This window comes from Elgaria multicarinata, chromosome 5 (assembly GCF_023053635.1).
Source record: "Elgaria multicarinata webbii isolate HBS135686 ecotype San Diego chromosome 5, rElgMul1.1.pri, whole genome shotgun sequence".
In the NCBI taxonomy this organism is placed as follows: Eukaryota; Metazoa; Chordata; class Lepidosauria; order Squamata; family Anguidae; genus Elgaria; species Elgaria multicarinata.
Genome location: NC_086175.1, coordinates 42,724,586 through 42,737,149, shown reverse-complemented (window position 1 = coordinate 42,737,149; position 12,564 = coordinate 42,724,586). Strand labels below are relative to the sequence as shown.

General features: G+C 46.8%; 1 protein-coding gene across 1 annotated transcript; it reads left to right on the top strand.

Annotated features, from left to right (window-relative positions):
- Nucleotides 1-492: 492 nt before the first annotated feature.
- POU3F3 (POU class 3 homeobox 3) lies at nt 493-2,133 on the top strand. The gene has a single exon (XM_063127483.1). The coding sequence runs from the start codon at nt 617-619 to the stop codon at nt 1,979-1,981; it is 1,365 nt and encodes a 454-aa protein (XP_062983553.1). The 5' UTR covers nt 493-616; the 3' UTR covers nt 1,982-2,133.
- Nucleotides 2,134-12,564: the final 10,431 nt, after the last annotated feature.

Here is a 12,564-nt window from a genome sequence, read left to right as displayed (position 1 = left end):
AGCGAGAGAGCGAGAGCCTGCGTGCGTGTGTGCGTGTGTGCGAGAGGGGCGAAAGAAAAGAGCCCACACGCACTCATTCACAACATACAAAGCCTTACAGGAGGGGAAAGGGGGGAAGAAAGTTTCTCTATGGGCGAAAGAAAGGAAGAAAAAACCTGCACAACAATCCAGAAACTGTGAAGGAGAAAAATATGCTCCTGAGGGAGTGAAGGAAAAGCCAAAAGGGGAGCTGTTGTCGGGTGACCTCGCTCCTCTCCCCTCTTCCCGCTCTTCCCCCCCCCCGCTTCTTCTATAAATATCTATATTAATATCTACATATCTATATATCTTTATCTATATATCTATTTTTTCGTAATGCGTTTCTTGCTGCTGCTGAGGCCGCCGCTGACAGGTGAATCGCCGTCAGGGCTCTGAGGGCGACGAAGACGCGCCGGTTTCCCTGAGAGCCGGAGAGGAGGACCCGGCGAGCCCAGGAGGGCGCCCGCGCGGAGCTCGCCTCGGTGCCGGCCGACCAGGCGGGCAGGCGGGCAGGGCGAGGATTCTCCTCTCACACTACTGGGCGGCGGAGGCTGGAGCGCGAGGTGGAGGGGCGGGAAGGCCAGCAGAAGCGGCGGCGATGGCTACGGCGGCGTCCAACCCCTACCTGCCCAGCAACAGCATCCTGTCGGCGGGCTCCATCGTCCACGCGGACTCCGGCGGGGGGATGCAGCCGGGCAGCGTGGCCGTCACCTCGGTGTCCGGCGGCGGCGGCGGCGGCTACCGGGGCGACCCTTCCTCGGTGAAGATGGTCCAGAGTGACTTCATGCAGGGCGCCATGGCGGCCAGCAACGGCGGCCATATGCTGAGCCATGCCCACCAGTGGGTGACAGCCCTGCCCCACGCCGCCGCCGCGGCAGCCGCCGCCGCCGCCGCCGCCGCCGTGGAAGCCGGCTCGCCCTGGTCCAGCAGCCCGGTGGGCATGACGGGCAGCCCGCAGCAGCAGCAGCAGCAGCAGCAGCAACAGCAGCAGCAGCAGCAGCAGCAGCCCGACGTGAAGGGAGGCGGCGGCCGGGACGACCTGCACGCGGGCGCGGCGCTGCACCACAGGCCGCCGCCGCCGCACCTGGGCCCGCCGCACCAGGGCCACTGGGGGGCCACCACGGCCGCCCACCTGCCTTCCATGGCCAGCCAGCAGCAGCAGTCGCTCATCTACTCGCAGCCCGGCGGCTTCACGGTCAACGGCATGCTCAGCCCTCCGCCGGGCAGCCAGAGCCTGGTGCACCCGGGCTTGGTGCGCGGCGACACGCCGGAGCTGGGCGACCACCCGGGCCACCACCATCACCACCACCACCACCACCCGCACCCGCACCCGCACCACGGCGGAGGCGGCGGCGGCGGCGGCGGCGGCGGCCTCAACAGCCACGACCCGCACTCGGACGAGGACACGCCGACCTCGGACGACCTGGAGCAGTTCGCCAAGCAGTTCAAGCAGCGCCGGATCAAGCTGGGCTTCACGCAGGCCGACGTGGGCTTGGCGCTGGGCACTCTCTACGGCAACGTCTTCTCGCAGACCACCATCTGCCGGTTCGAGGCTCTGCAGCTGAGCTTCAAGAACATGTGCAAGCTGAAGCCTTTGTTGAACAAGTGGCTGGAGGAAGCCGACTCGTCCACGGGCAGCCCCACCAGCATCGACAAGATCGCCGCGCAAGGCAGGAAGAGGAAGAAGCGGACCTCCATCGAGGTGAGTGTCAAGGGGGCCTTGGAGAGCCACTTTCTGAAATGCCCCAAGCCCTCCGCCCAGGAGATTACGAACCTAGCGGACAGCCTGCAGCTGGAGAAAGAGGTGGTCAGGGTTTGGTTTTGCAATCGGAGGCAGAAAGAGAAACGGATGACCCCCCCGGGGATCCAGCAGCAGACACCCGACGATGTCTACTCCCAGGTCGGCAACGTGAACTCCGACACGCCGCCCCCACACCACGGACTCCAGGCGAGCGTGCAGTGAAAAAGACAGCTAATCGTCACAAACGTGAGGGGGATTATTGGAGAGAAGGGAGCGGAGGAGGAGGAGGAGGAGGAGGAGGAGAAGCAGAGAGGCTGAGGCAGAGAGGAGCGAGGGAGAAAGCGAAGCGAGCAAAGCGCTGGTGGGCAGCCGGGGTGGGGGAGGGGAGGGAGAAGGCGAACACACAAACAATCACACGCACACGCACGCACACCTGCAGTCCAACCCAGCCCCGCTGGCTTGGCTTGGCTTGGCTTTCCTTTTTTTTTTCTTTTCTTAAATAAATATCTGGAACGCTTGGAGTTGTCTGTCCAGCCAAGCGACAGAAATTCTACCTTATAGCAATGAGAAAGAGAGTGTTGTGGAAACCCAAACACACCAAAAAAGCAAAACAAAAACCGTTCCCTTCTGTAACAGCACAACACAGCAGAAATTAAATGATGCCTTGTTGTTACTGCTGTTGCAGCGATAAAGGGAGCAGGTACTTCTACACTTCTCCCTCGCTGCTCCTTCCTCATTCCCTAACCTCACCCCTCTTTCACCCACAAGCCCTTTTAAAAGGACTGTCCTATAAGATTCAGTTCTCCATCCATCCGTCTATCTATCTCAGACACACACGCACACAACCACGCACACAAACATAGGTACACACAAACACACAGGGATTTTCTTTTCTTTTCTTTTTTCTTTTTGGAATGATCAAAGAGGGAAAGAGGGGTGTGCAGGAGCAAAATCATTAGAAGATACTCGCTACTTTCCAGAACTTAGTTTTTCTTAGCCAAACTACATTATTTTGGTGCAAGGCAGGAGTCCACTTTGAAAGAAGCAGCATTATTCTGCAAAATGAAAAGGGGTCGCTTTCTCTAGGCAAAAAGAAGAAATAATGTACGCAGCAATAAAAAAAAACCTATTAGACTGGATAGAAAAGGAAATTTATATATAAGGAGAAAGAGAGAGGGACAGAGGAGGGAGGAGGGGGAAGACAGGAAGAAACACCCGCAAATGGAAAGCTGACCCCGAAAAGAAAAGAGGTAGAAGAAGGGACTCCTACCCTGCGGTGGGAGGGGGGGACTCAAGCAGGCGAGGCTGTTGTTCCTTAAAGTTAGAGTTCTGTCGAAGGATCTTGCATGAATTAAGGGAAACAGCCACATAAAGGGAATAATTCAGGGCTGTCAAAGTTATGCTCCTGATGGCTGCCAATCATCTTGGAAGATTAATTTTTTAAAAAATAAAGTTCACCGCTAATATTTTTTTTATTAATATTTTTTATTTTTTATTTCTGGACTTACTCAGATAAAGGGATTTTAAAAGGACTGGGCATCTGCAGCTGCACTTATCTGAACTTCTCTCCTAAATCCATTGCCAACTTGATTGAATGGGTGCTGTGGATGTGATTATATAATACTGCCATTTCCTCGCAGTGTTTTTGGTAGGTTTTAATAAACAGACTTTTCAACAAACAAACAAAAAGAAAAAAAGACGGCAATAGAGAAATGTTTAGATCCGTTGTTGATCTAAAAAAAAATTTGCTTTATATTTTCATTAAATGACTTCTTTTAATATTTTATTCAGAATACCTATGAACTGCTGCAAAACGGTAATTTATTTTTCCCCAGATCTTGTATTACGTGTTTTTTTCAGACGAGCACAAATTTAAAAAATGAAATGAAAAAAAAAATACGGACAGCTATTAGGTAATAAGGGTATCTTTTGATGTGATAATTTGATTGTAATTTAATTTGAGTAGTGATTCCGTAAGAGCTGATTGAGAAAATAAATTTGTTAGAATGAAATAAAAAATTGTGTCAAGTTAAGTTTTCTTAAGAAAATGCTGAAAACCTTTAAAATGGTGGAGTCAAAGATAGAACGATCATGCTTTCTGTAGCCTATTTATGGTATTTTTGCAGTGGGAGGGGAAATACCCTCTTCACCAGTATTGGTCAGGTTAGCCTTTTAGAAGTAGGTCCACTCCTTATAAATCCATATATAGTTCCACAGCATTTTTAGATCGATGTTTTGAGAGTGTGTAATGGGATGATAAAGCAAGACTTTAGAACACAAGGCCATTGTTTAAAATGCAACTTTAGCACAGTAGATCTCCTCTACCAGGTGATAACCTATCATCTTTGCAACAGTTTAACTTCCCCCTTTCCAAAATCTAATGCATTGAATGCTTTTTTAAAAAAGCAATTTATTATTTTGATACATTTTATGTGTGTAGCTTTTTATTTAATTTATCACTATTTTTAATGGTACTTCTAAATATATATGTATACACAGAGAGAAGAAAGTATTTAGAGCTTTAGCCAGGGTTCTGGTAGTTTACAGTTGTTGTGTTGCTTTAGGGATATGTGTGGGATGTGAAATGGGTGCAGGTATTAAATGTTTTCCCTCCACTCTACAGTAGCCATATATTTTATAACAAATGTGAGTGTTGGTGATATTTAGGATGTCAGTAGGTACACTACTAAAGAGCAGGCTACCATAACTGCTTGTTATGGAAATGTACATATTGAAGAACCAAGGGAGTTTTAAAGGTTTAAACCCACACATCAGTGTTGTGGTACCCAGATAGCAAGTCCCACAATCTTCTAAAAGAAGATGCAGAAAAATCTGGTGGTGGTGGTGGTGATGGTGATGATGGTGATGATGGTGATGATATTGATGATGAAGATGCTGCTGAATATAAGGTTTCAATGAACTATAAGCCCCTTTTCTTTCAGTTGATGCAGAGTGATGATAATAGTAGTTTAAAACAAGGAACCAATATTAATTCCTTCCCAATATGTTTAAATGAAAAAGGCAAACTGAAATACATTGTTTTAATTCCAAATAAACTAGTTAATGCCAAAACTCCCCAAGAGTAAAGGGGGAAGGATTTGAGGAGGGTAGGAACTAGTTCAGAATTTCATTTCTTTTAGATGTTCCAAGGGAAGGTGGCACAATTTTATAACCTGAAAAGAAAGGGGGGAATTATTGCATGCAAAGGAAATAAGTCAACAGCCTTCCTAATGTGGAGGCCAGAAAGTTGCTTTTACCTGGTGAATACTATTAGCACGTGAGATGAAATCCTATTTTTCACACTACAGGAAGGTGTGGGATGGGATAGAGTTTTCAGAAATAGTTTATTTACATGTTGTAGTTGTTATTTGGTTATTGGATTTGGATGACAACAAAGGGCTAACAGTAACCCTCTAAGTCTTTTCTATTAAGAAGGTAACCTTTGAAGTTGATATTTAGGTCAGTGGCTTTTGGAAGCAGGAATTTGCAAAATATGTCCATCTCTGTGCTTCTTATGATGCACAAATGTGAATCTACCAAGGTGATTTCCTTCCTCTTCCCCCACCCTCTAAAAGCCAAGTCCTCTGATGTATGTAAGGACTTCAGAATTACAAGTCCATGAAACATTAAGGATGTGTACAAATGGGAGGCTTGAGTTCAGGATTATGTTGTTATAACATGTAAATAATGAAAATAATGTTCTGTATCACCAGATCTCTTCATCATCCTGAGCATTGTATTCACTTAAAAATTCAGTGTTCTGAGACTGGTAATTTAATAGGCAATCCTATGCACACTTACTTGGGAGTAGGGTCCCATTGAAAGTAGTGGGTTTTTCTTCTGAGTAAACATGTATGGGATTGGAGTGTTTAGTCATCTTTTTCCATATTCCTACATACCTAAAAGGAGGGGATGAGTCAAAATATTTTACAAAGTTGTATTTAATCAGTCTGAGTGATTCTGAGATTTAATAGTTTACATTCCCTTTTCTGCAGCCTTTTCCTACCTCCTCCCTTTCGAGTTGCCTATTTGACAATTCTTATCACAATTCCATCCAAATCTCTAGCCAATAAATCATTTCCAAGTGTATTTAAACTAGACACCTCACTGTTGTTGACATCCAGGTGTTTTCCAGAATTTAAGCAAAAACTCCAGCTTGCATTTAAATCACAGTGGTCTCTCTCTCTCTCTCTCTCTCTCTCTCTCTCTCTCTCTCTCTCTCTCTCTCCTTTTCAAAAAGAGATACTTTATCTTTCAATGTAGTGAACGGCGTTTGCATATTGCAGTGGTCAAAACTTGTTTTGTATGAACGGTTTTCAGTTGAACCTTTAGAAAACAATCGGCTCTAATAAGGAATGCAGTATATATTACTGATAATTTTATCAATAAGTGTCATTTTCCATAATTTTAACAGTTACGGTTTTTTAAAGATTATATATTTGTAAAATATTTATCTTGTCAAAAGCAACAATATATTGGTGTATTTATTCGTTTATTTTTGTAATAAATGATCAACATCTTCAAGCTAAAGACAAAACGCCACTTCTATATCTTTATAGAATACACACACACACACACACACACACCTGTTAAGACTCAGACATATTTGCATATAAATAGAGGAAAAATAAATCTGGCAGCTTTTAGAGATAAACCGAGAGCTCCTTGGCCGCATGTAGTTTAGTTTGCGTTGAGTTCCAGGGTGATTAATCAAACTCTAAAATGGATGCAACAAGTATTGGCCCTGACTGCAGGCTTGGAATTAATTATTTAGGGTATGGACCAAATTTCCTAAGTCCCAGCCTCTGGCTGTTTGAAGGAAATTGGTCTGCAGTTACCAGAGGGAAGGCTAAGGGGGAACCCAAAGAGGAGGAGAGAGGCTGGGAAGACCTGCACACATATTTTCCTTTGCTGTTGTTGTTGGACATGCTGGACCGGGTAGCACGAGGGAGATCTTGGTGGTGTTGGTGTCTCAGCGGCAGGGAGATGTGATGGTGACTGACAGTTAGCTTTCAGCTAGCCAGTCTCCCTCTGAAAGCTTGACCCAGGGTGACATCCATCCACCCCTTCTTCTTCGTAGCCTGCAAGATGATTGAATGCTAGGCGTGTGTGTGTGTGTGTGTGTGTGGCGTAGGGGTGGACCTCCAAGGGCACACAGTCCACCGCTCCCTCAAGTCCCTGGCACAACCCCCCCCCCCCCAATGTTTCTTTAACAGGTGTGGCTCACGCACCCCTGCCAGGATTGGTGTAAATTTGGGAGAGAAAGAGAGATGAACAGCGCACTCCTCTGCAGGTCCGTTCAGAAGGAAGCCCCGCGGAGCTCAATGAGGCTGGCTCCCAGATGAGTGGGCATAAATACCGCGGCCCCTTCCTCCAGGGGCAGTCGAAAAGAGCTCCAGCACAGCCCTTGCCGGACACTTCTGCCTCGGCTGTGTGACGCCTCTCTTTCGCCTGGTGGCCATCCAGGTGTGGGTGACGTCATCAGGCTTCTAATTCTCCCTCCGCCCAGAGGCTTGAGAGCGTCAGGGCGCGATCCTATGCAGGTTGAGACAGGATAAAGTCCTACAAGTCCCAAGTTGTAGGACTTCATTCTCTCCCAACCTGCATAGGATCGCGCCCTGACAGTGCACTTCGATGCATGGCTACCCAGAAGCAAGCTCCGTGAAGTTTAGTGGGGCTTAGCGTCCAGGTAAGTGTGTACTGGATCGCAGCCAAAAGGAAATCGGGATGGGGTGGCTGTTTCCTTTAATCTTTAACCTGTTGTCTTTGTTTTCCTGGGGAAGAGGTGGGGGGGACAATAAGGAGCAGCGGATATGTCCTATAAGCACTCGCCCCGCCCGGCCCCGCAAAATACTTCCTAGAAAATGAATGCCTTTGATTTCTGTGGGATTTATTTCCTTCTGGCAAATATGCTCAGAAATGGGCTGCAAGCGATTAATCAAAGCCCGATCCAGACATCAGTTAAGGTGGAGCGGTTAGCTTTAATTTCATCGAGTGCAATCTTCTTGAAGTTAAAAAAAAAAAAATCTCCAAACAACCGTCCTTAACAGGATGGCTTAATCTAAAACGTACATTTATTAGCAGACTACGGCTACAATCGTATTCTCACTTGTCCGGGAGTAAGCCCTCCTCTACTCACTCGGGCTTACATTTAAGTAGAGATGTTTAGGTTGCACTGTGCAGCTGGGTGGCAGCTGGGCAGGGTTTTTTATATATATATACTCACAGCACGGTAGGCCAAAGAGTGAGGAAAGGTCAAATATTTCCATTCCCTCAACATCACTTTACGGGTGCCGAGTGATCCTAAGGATCCTTCGTGCTCGGGAAGGTGGTGGTTCTTATTCCGGGTTAATCGGTTCGAGGTAAAGGGCCTGGGACTTGTCTCTCCGCTTGCACCCTTTCACTAGATCTTCTTTCTTTCGTTCTTTTTTTCATGGGCGGCCTGTTGTGTTTAGGATGCTGTGAATGTGGACACAGAATTAGGCCAGATGATTGCTGGAAAAGTTCCTTCAGGTTAGGAGAGAGCGAGAGGCGTGGTTGGGGTGGGGGGAATGGGGCCAAGTCATACCCTCCGCAGTTTGAGTAATGTGTGGCTAAGATCAGGTGGATGAATGGGGCTGCTTGAGGACGCAATGGGCCTTGGCGCGCACTGAGCAGGGGGAGGGGAGGGGAGGGGAGGGGGAAGGGATTTATGGGTGGGTGGGTGGATGGATATGAGATGCTTGCTGGGGCTGCAGCCTGGTCTCGGCAGGGCCCCTCGTGGGTCTGCTTCGGTACTGGATTTGGGGGACAGCTGCAGGGGGCCAAGGGTGTGTGTCGGCGTGGGTGGGGGAGAGGGATTTTCCGCCCCTGCTGCTGCCGCCGCCGCCGCCCTCCTATCCCACAAGTTGTTTTCCTCGTGGCGACCATTCAGCCAAACGCAGGATCCTTTCTCAAAGATTTAAATTTCGCGGATGAATTACCATAAACGGGTTGCTTAGCAACTAAATTGAAGCCCGGCTAAGAATATGCAAGCTTCTCTCTTCCCCCCCCCCCCTCTCTCTCTCTCTTTTTTTTTTTTTTTTTGGTATTCTCATTAATAAAAGAGCCACTCTGACACAGCAACCTGACTTTGGATCACTGCAACTTCTGTAAAAGCCATCGAAGAATGGAAGCCCGCTCCACCATTTAATTACAGATCAGAATGGCTTGAAATGCGATGATTTTCTCTTAATCAGGCTGCCTAAAAGCTACGGTGTGTGTGTGTGTGTGTGTGTGTTGCATTTAAGGTTGCAATCCTATCCCCACTTTTCTGGAAGTAATCCCCAATGAGACTTACTCCTGAGTAGACATATATGCAGGATTGCACTGTAAAACGTTTTCGTGAGGAGTCGTAAACTGTTGTTGCCTGGGAATGGATCTTCCTGGCTGCGATAAATGCAATCTCAGTTTTGTGTTGGGGCAAATATTCAGAATCCACTTGCCCTCACACACACCCTCTGTGTTTCCCTCTCCCTAATATTAAACATCAGGATACTATTTGGATGCACAGACGTCCCACAGCAGTGAAATCTGACCATTTGGTACATCCCAAAGTACAGTGCTTTGCAAACCTGAAACGCTGGCTGCGACAAGAGTCACAAATACACAATATAAAGTGTGTGATTCCACACAGACACACACACCTGAGGGTTTAGAAGATTTTTAGTTAGTGTTTGTTAAATTTTCTTGTAATATTTTCACTGGGTTTTTTTAAAAAATATATGCATAGCTGAATATTAAATTCCTTCCCCGCCTCATCCATATCAGCATGTTTAGCTTTGTCTTTTTAAAAGCGTTGTTTGTTTGTTTGTTTTTAAAAAATATGATTTTGGGTATAGAACGCTCAACTTTTCTGCCAATGTGCAGCCTTACAGAGATTAGACCCTTTCCTTTGCAAAAAGATTGAGTATTTCCACAAGTAATTAACCTATGTCTAATTCAGTATTATCTTAGAACGGTTTTTCATCTCATTCATGGTATCATAGATGGATAGTCCTAGGTTCTTAAACTATTACAGCTTAAAGAAAAATAGGCCATGACCAAAATTTATCTTTGCCACTGGCATAAAATAAGAGGAAAGCTGCCGAATTTTATTAATGTATCAGTAGCTCTACTGGAATCAGTGTGTGTGTGTGTGTGTATGTTCCTACATTGGAGGAGAACAGAAATAATTTGCTCAAGACAGGGATAGAGAATTATTTTAGGAGAAAGCAGATGCACTGAACAGGAAATTCAGGATTCCCTCCTTCAGCAAATGCCATTTTTTTAACCGTCCTTTTGATATTGTGAATGACCAGGTAGAAAAAGCAGAAGAGTCACATTCAACTTCTAATATAGCAATCCTTATCTTAAATAGTATTATTTGGAAGTTAGTTCCACTTGTAGACCTGCCGAACTTCCAAGTGTTTAAGAACCAACTATTTGCCTTTTTCTTACCCCAGTATGGGGTAAGACTTCCATCAAGAAGGTTAGAGTTTTCGTGAATTTACAGCCCAATCCTATGAGTTTCTACCCACAAGTAAGTGCAACTAAGGTCAATAGGACTTACCCCTGGTAAGCGTGCAGAGAATTGCAACCAAACTCTCCCCAGACCTGTGGTCCTTTGCATGGCCCACCTTCGTCTGGGATGTGCAAATCATCTGAGGTCACAAGAAGCCTGTGTTGAGGAAATGAGCTGTTTCTATTGCCTTCGACTTGGGCCTCTGTCCTGCACCCCGTTTAAAAAGTAGTGGGATCTATGGGGCTAAATTGTGGATTCGGTTACAGTCTTGGAGTGCAGTGGGGTGTTTCCCTAAGAAGGTCTAAGCTGAATTTGCAACTCCTAGATGCATATGCTTGTGCGGGTAGAATGCGCATAAACGCAGAAGGTTGGCAAGCTGTGGGTGAAATGGGCCTTATTCCGGAGCAGGAGGTCAAGTTCACCCGCCCCTCCTCACTTTATGAAAGTTTTGCACGAGCAAAGTCACCAGGCAGTGAGTGCGCTTCTAACATGTATTTTATTTACTGGGCTTTGTGGGGGAGGGGGAGACCAACTCCATGCAGATTTCGTGAAGAAAACCCAGATTCTCCGTGGTATATTTTTGTTCACTTTAAGTGCTCTGCTCATCTGCAGTCCGGAGCTCCCAGGGCAGTCCCGTGTGTCTACTGAAGGTCCAGCCAAAGTTCATCCGCGTAATTAATCTCTCTTTAGAAGAAGTGTGCGTGTAGTGGCGGGGGTGGGGGAGAGACGGGTATAGCGAAGAGGAAAAGTTGATCGCCTGTTATTTTCCTTAACTATAACCAAGATACAAGGTTTATGGCTTAGAATCTGCAGACCTGTATTTTTCTTTTTTAAAAAAACGTATTGGAAAGCTCAAGGATTTTTAAAACTAATTGTTGTTGTTAACTGGTGGCTAGGGCGAACCTTTCCAATTGAAATGGAATAGTTTAAAGTGTGGGGGGGGTGGAGAGCAGAGAGAGAAGGAGGGAACCGCAGGGCTGCTATATTTACGTGCCCCAAACCGACATTCAAACAACTTGAGGCACTTGGGCTGGAAGCACGTTTTATGTACAGTAACCTTTTTGTTATTGGCTTTTGGAAGTGCTGGCTGGTGTTGCTGCTGCCAGCGGTTGCACAGACCTCCTTCCTTCAACCCAGAGGAGAACAGCGAGTGTTTGCTCAGGAGAGCAGAGCTGATGGCTGAAAGAGAACAAGAATAACTTGCAAAGTTTCAGGCCGAGTGGCTTCCCCTGTAGACCAGTGGTGGTGAAGAACAGTCAAGGTACCGCCAGAGAAAAAATGGACGAGAGCTCTTCTTTCCTCTGTAGGAAATCGCATGGATCAGCGCCAAAAGAGTGCCAGCGTTCTGGAGATGGGGGGGGGGGCGCGCGCAAGGTACAGGGGAGGTCTCCTGCGCGCTGAAAGGTATGAGAGTTGGACAAGGCCGGAGCCTTTGCGCAGCTCCCGTGCATTTTGATGAGTTTTGCGCAGAAGGTGGATTACACCGGAGAGATAAATTCCACCCCGCAAAGCTTTTTTGTTTTTGAATTTGTTTATTTTTAATGGGTCTGGATTCCATACCCACCACCGCATTTCTGCACATAGCGGAATCAAATCTGGCTGGTTTCACCAAGATATATAATCCCAACAAAGTTGAGGATTGGGTTTGTCTGGGTGGATGTTTTTGTTTGGTTTTTTAAAAAAGTGAACTATATTTGAAGAAATTTCCTCTCTACAGGGAGACGCTTCAGGGCGCTTATAAAGGGCAAAAGAGATGTGTTTGGGTGGGGGGGAATATGGGTTCCCAAACCAACGAGGGATCCTCCCAGAAAATCAGAAAGAATGTGTGGGGGCTGGGGGGGGCGCATTTGTAGCATTTCCTAGGACTATTTCCAACAAGGCAGCCCAAGGACTGGTTTGGGTCATTGCTGCGAGGCTTGAGAGTCAGTCCCATTTTGCACAGTGGGCCTTACGTCTGAGTTTACCGGCAGAGCCTCGGTTACACCCTGATGCAAAGCTTTCCACGAAGTCTGTTGGGTCTTCGGCTGCCCTACAATCACACACTCACTTGCGCCTCTGCCGACTCGCTCACTCCTACACGTCTAGCCTTATGCTCTGTCTGTCACTCCTAACCTAAAGCCCTATATGTTGCCATGGGAGGGGGGCGGGAGGATGTAGTACAGGTTTTCTTAAACGTATAAACGTAACCCATCGAGTGAAATGTATGAAATACCAAGAAAAAGAAATGAGACAGCGTCGGCAGCGGAAAGGAGGAAGCGAATTAATAAATGGACCTACCTAGTCA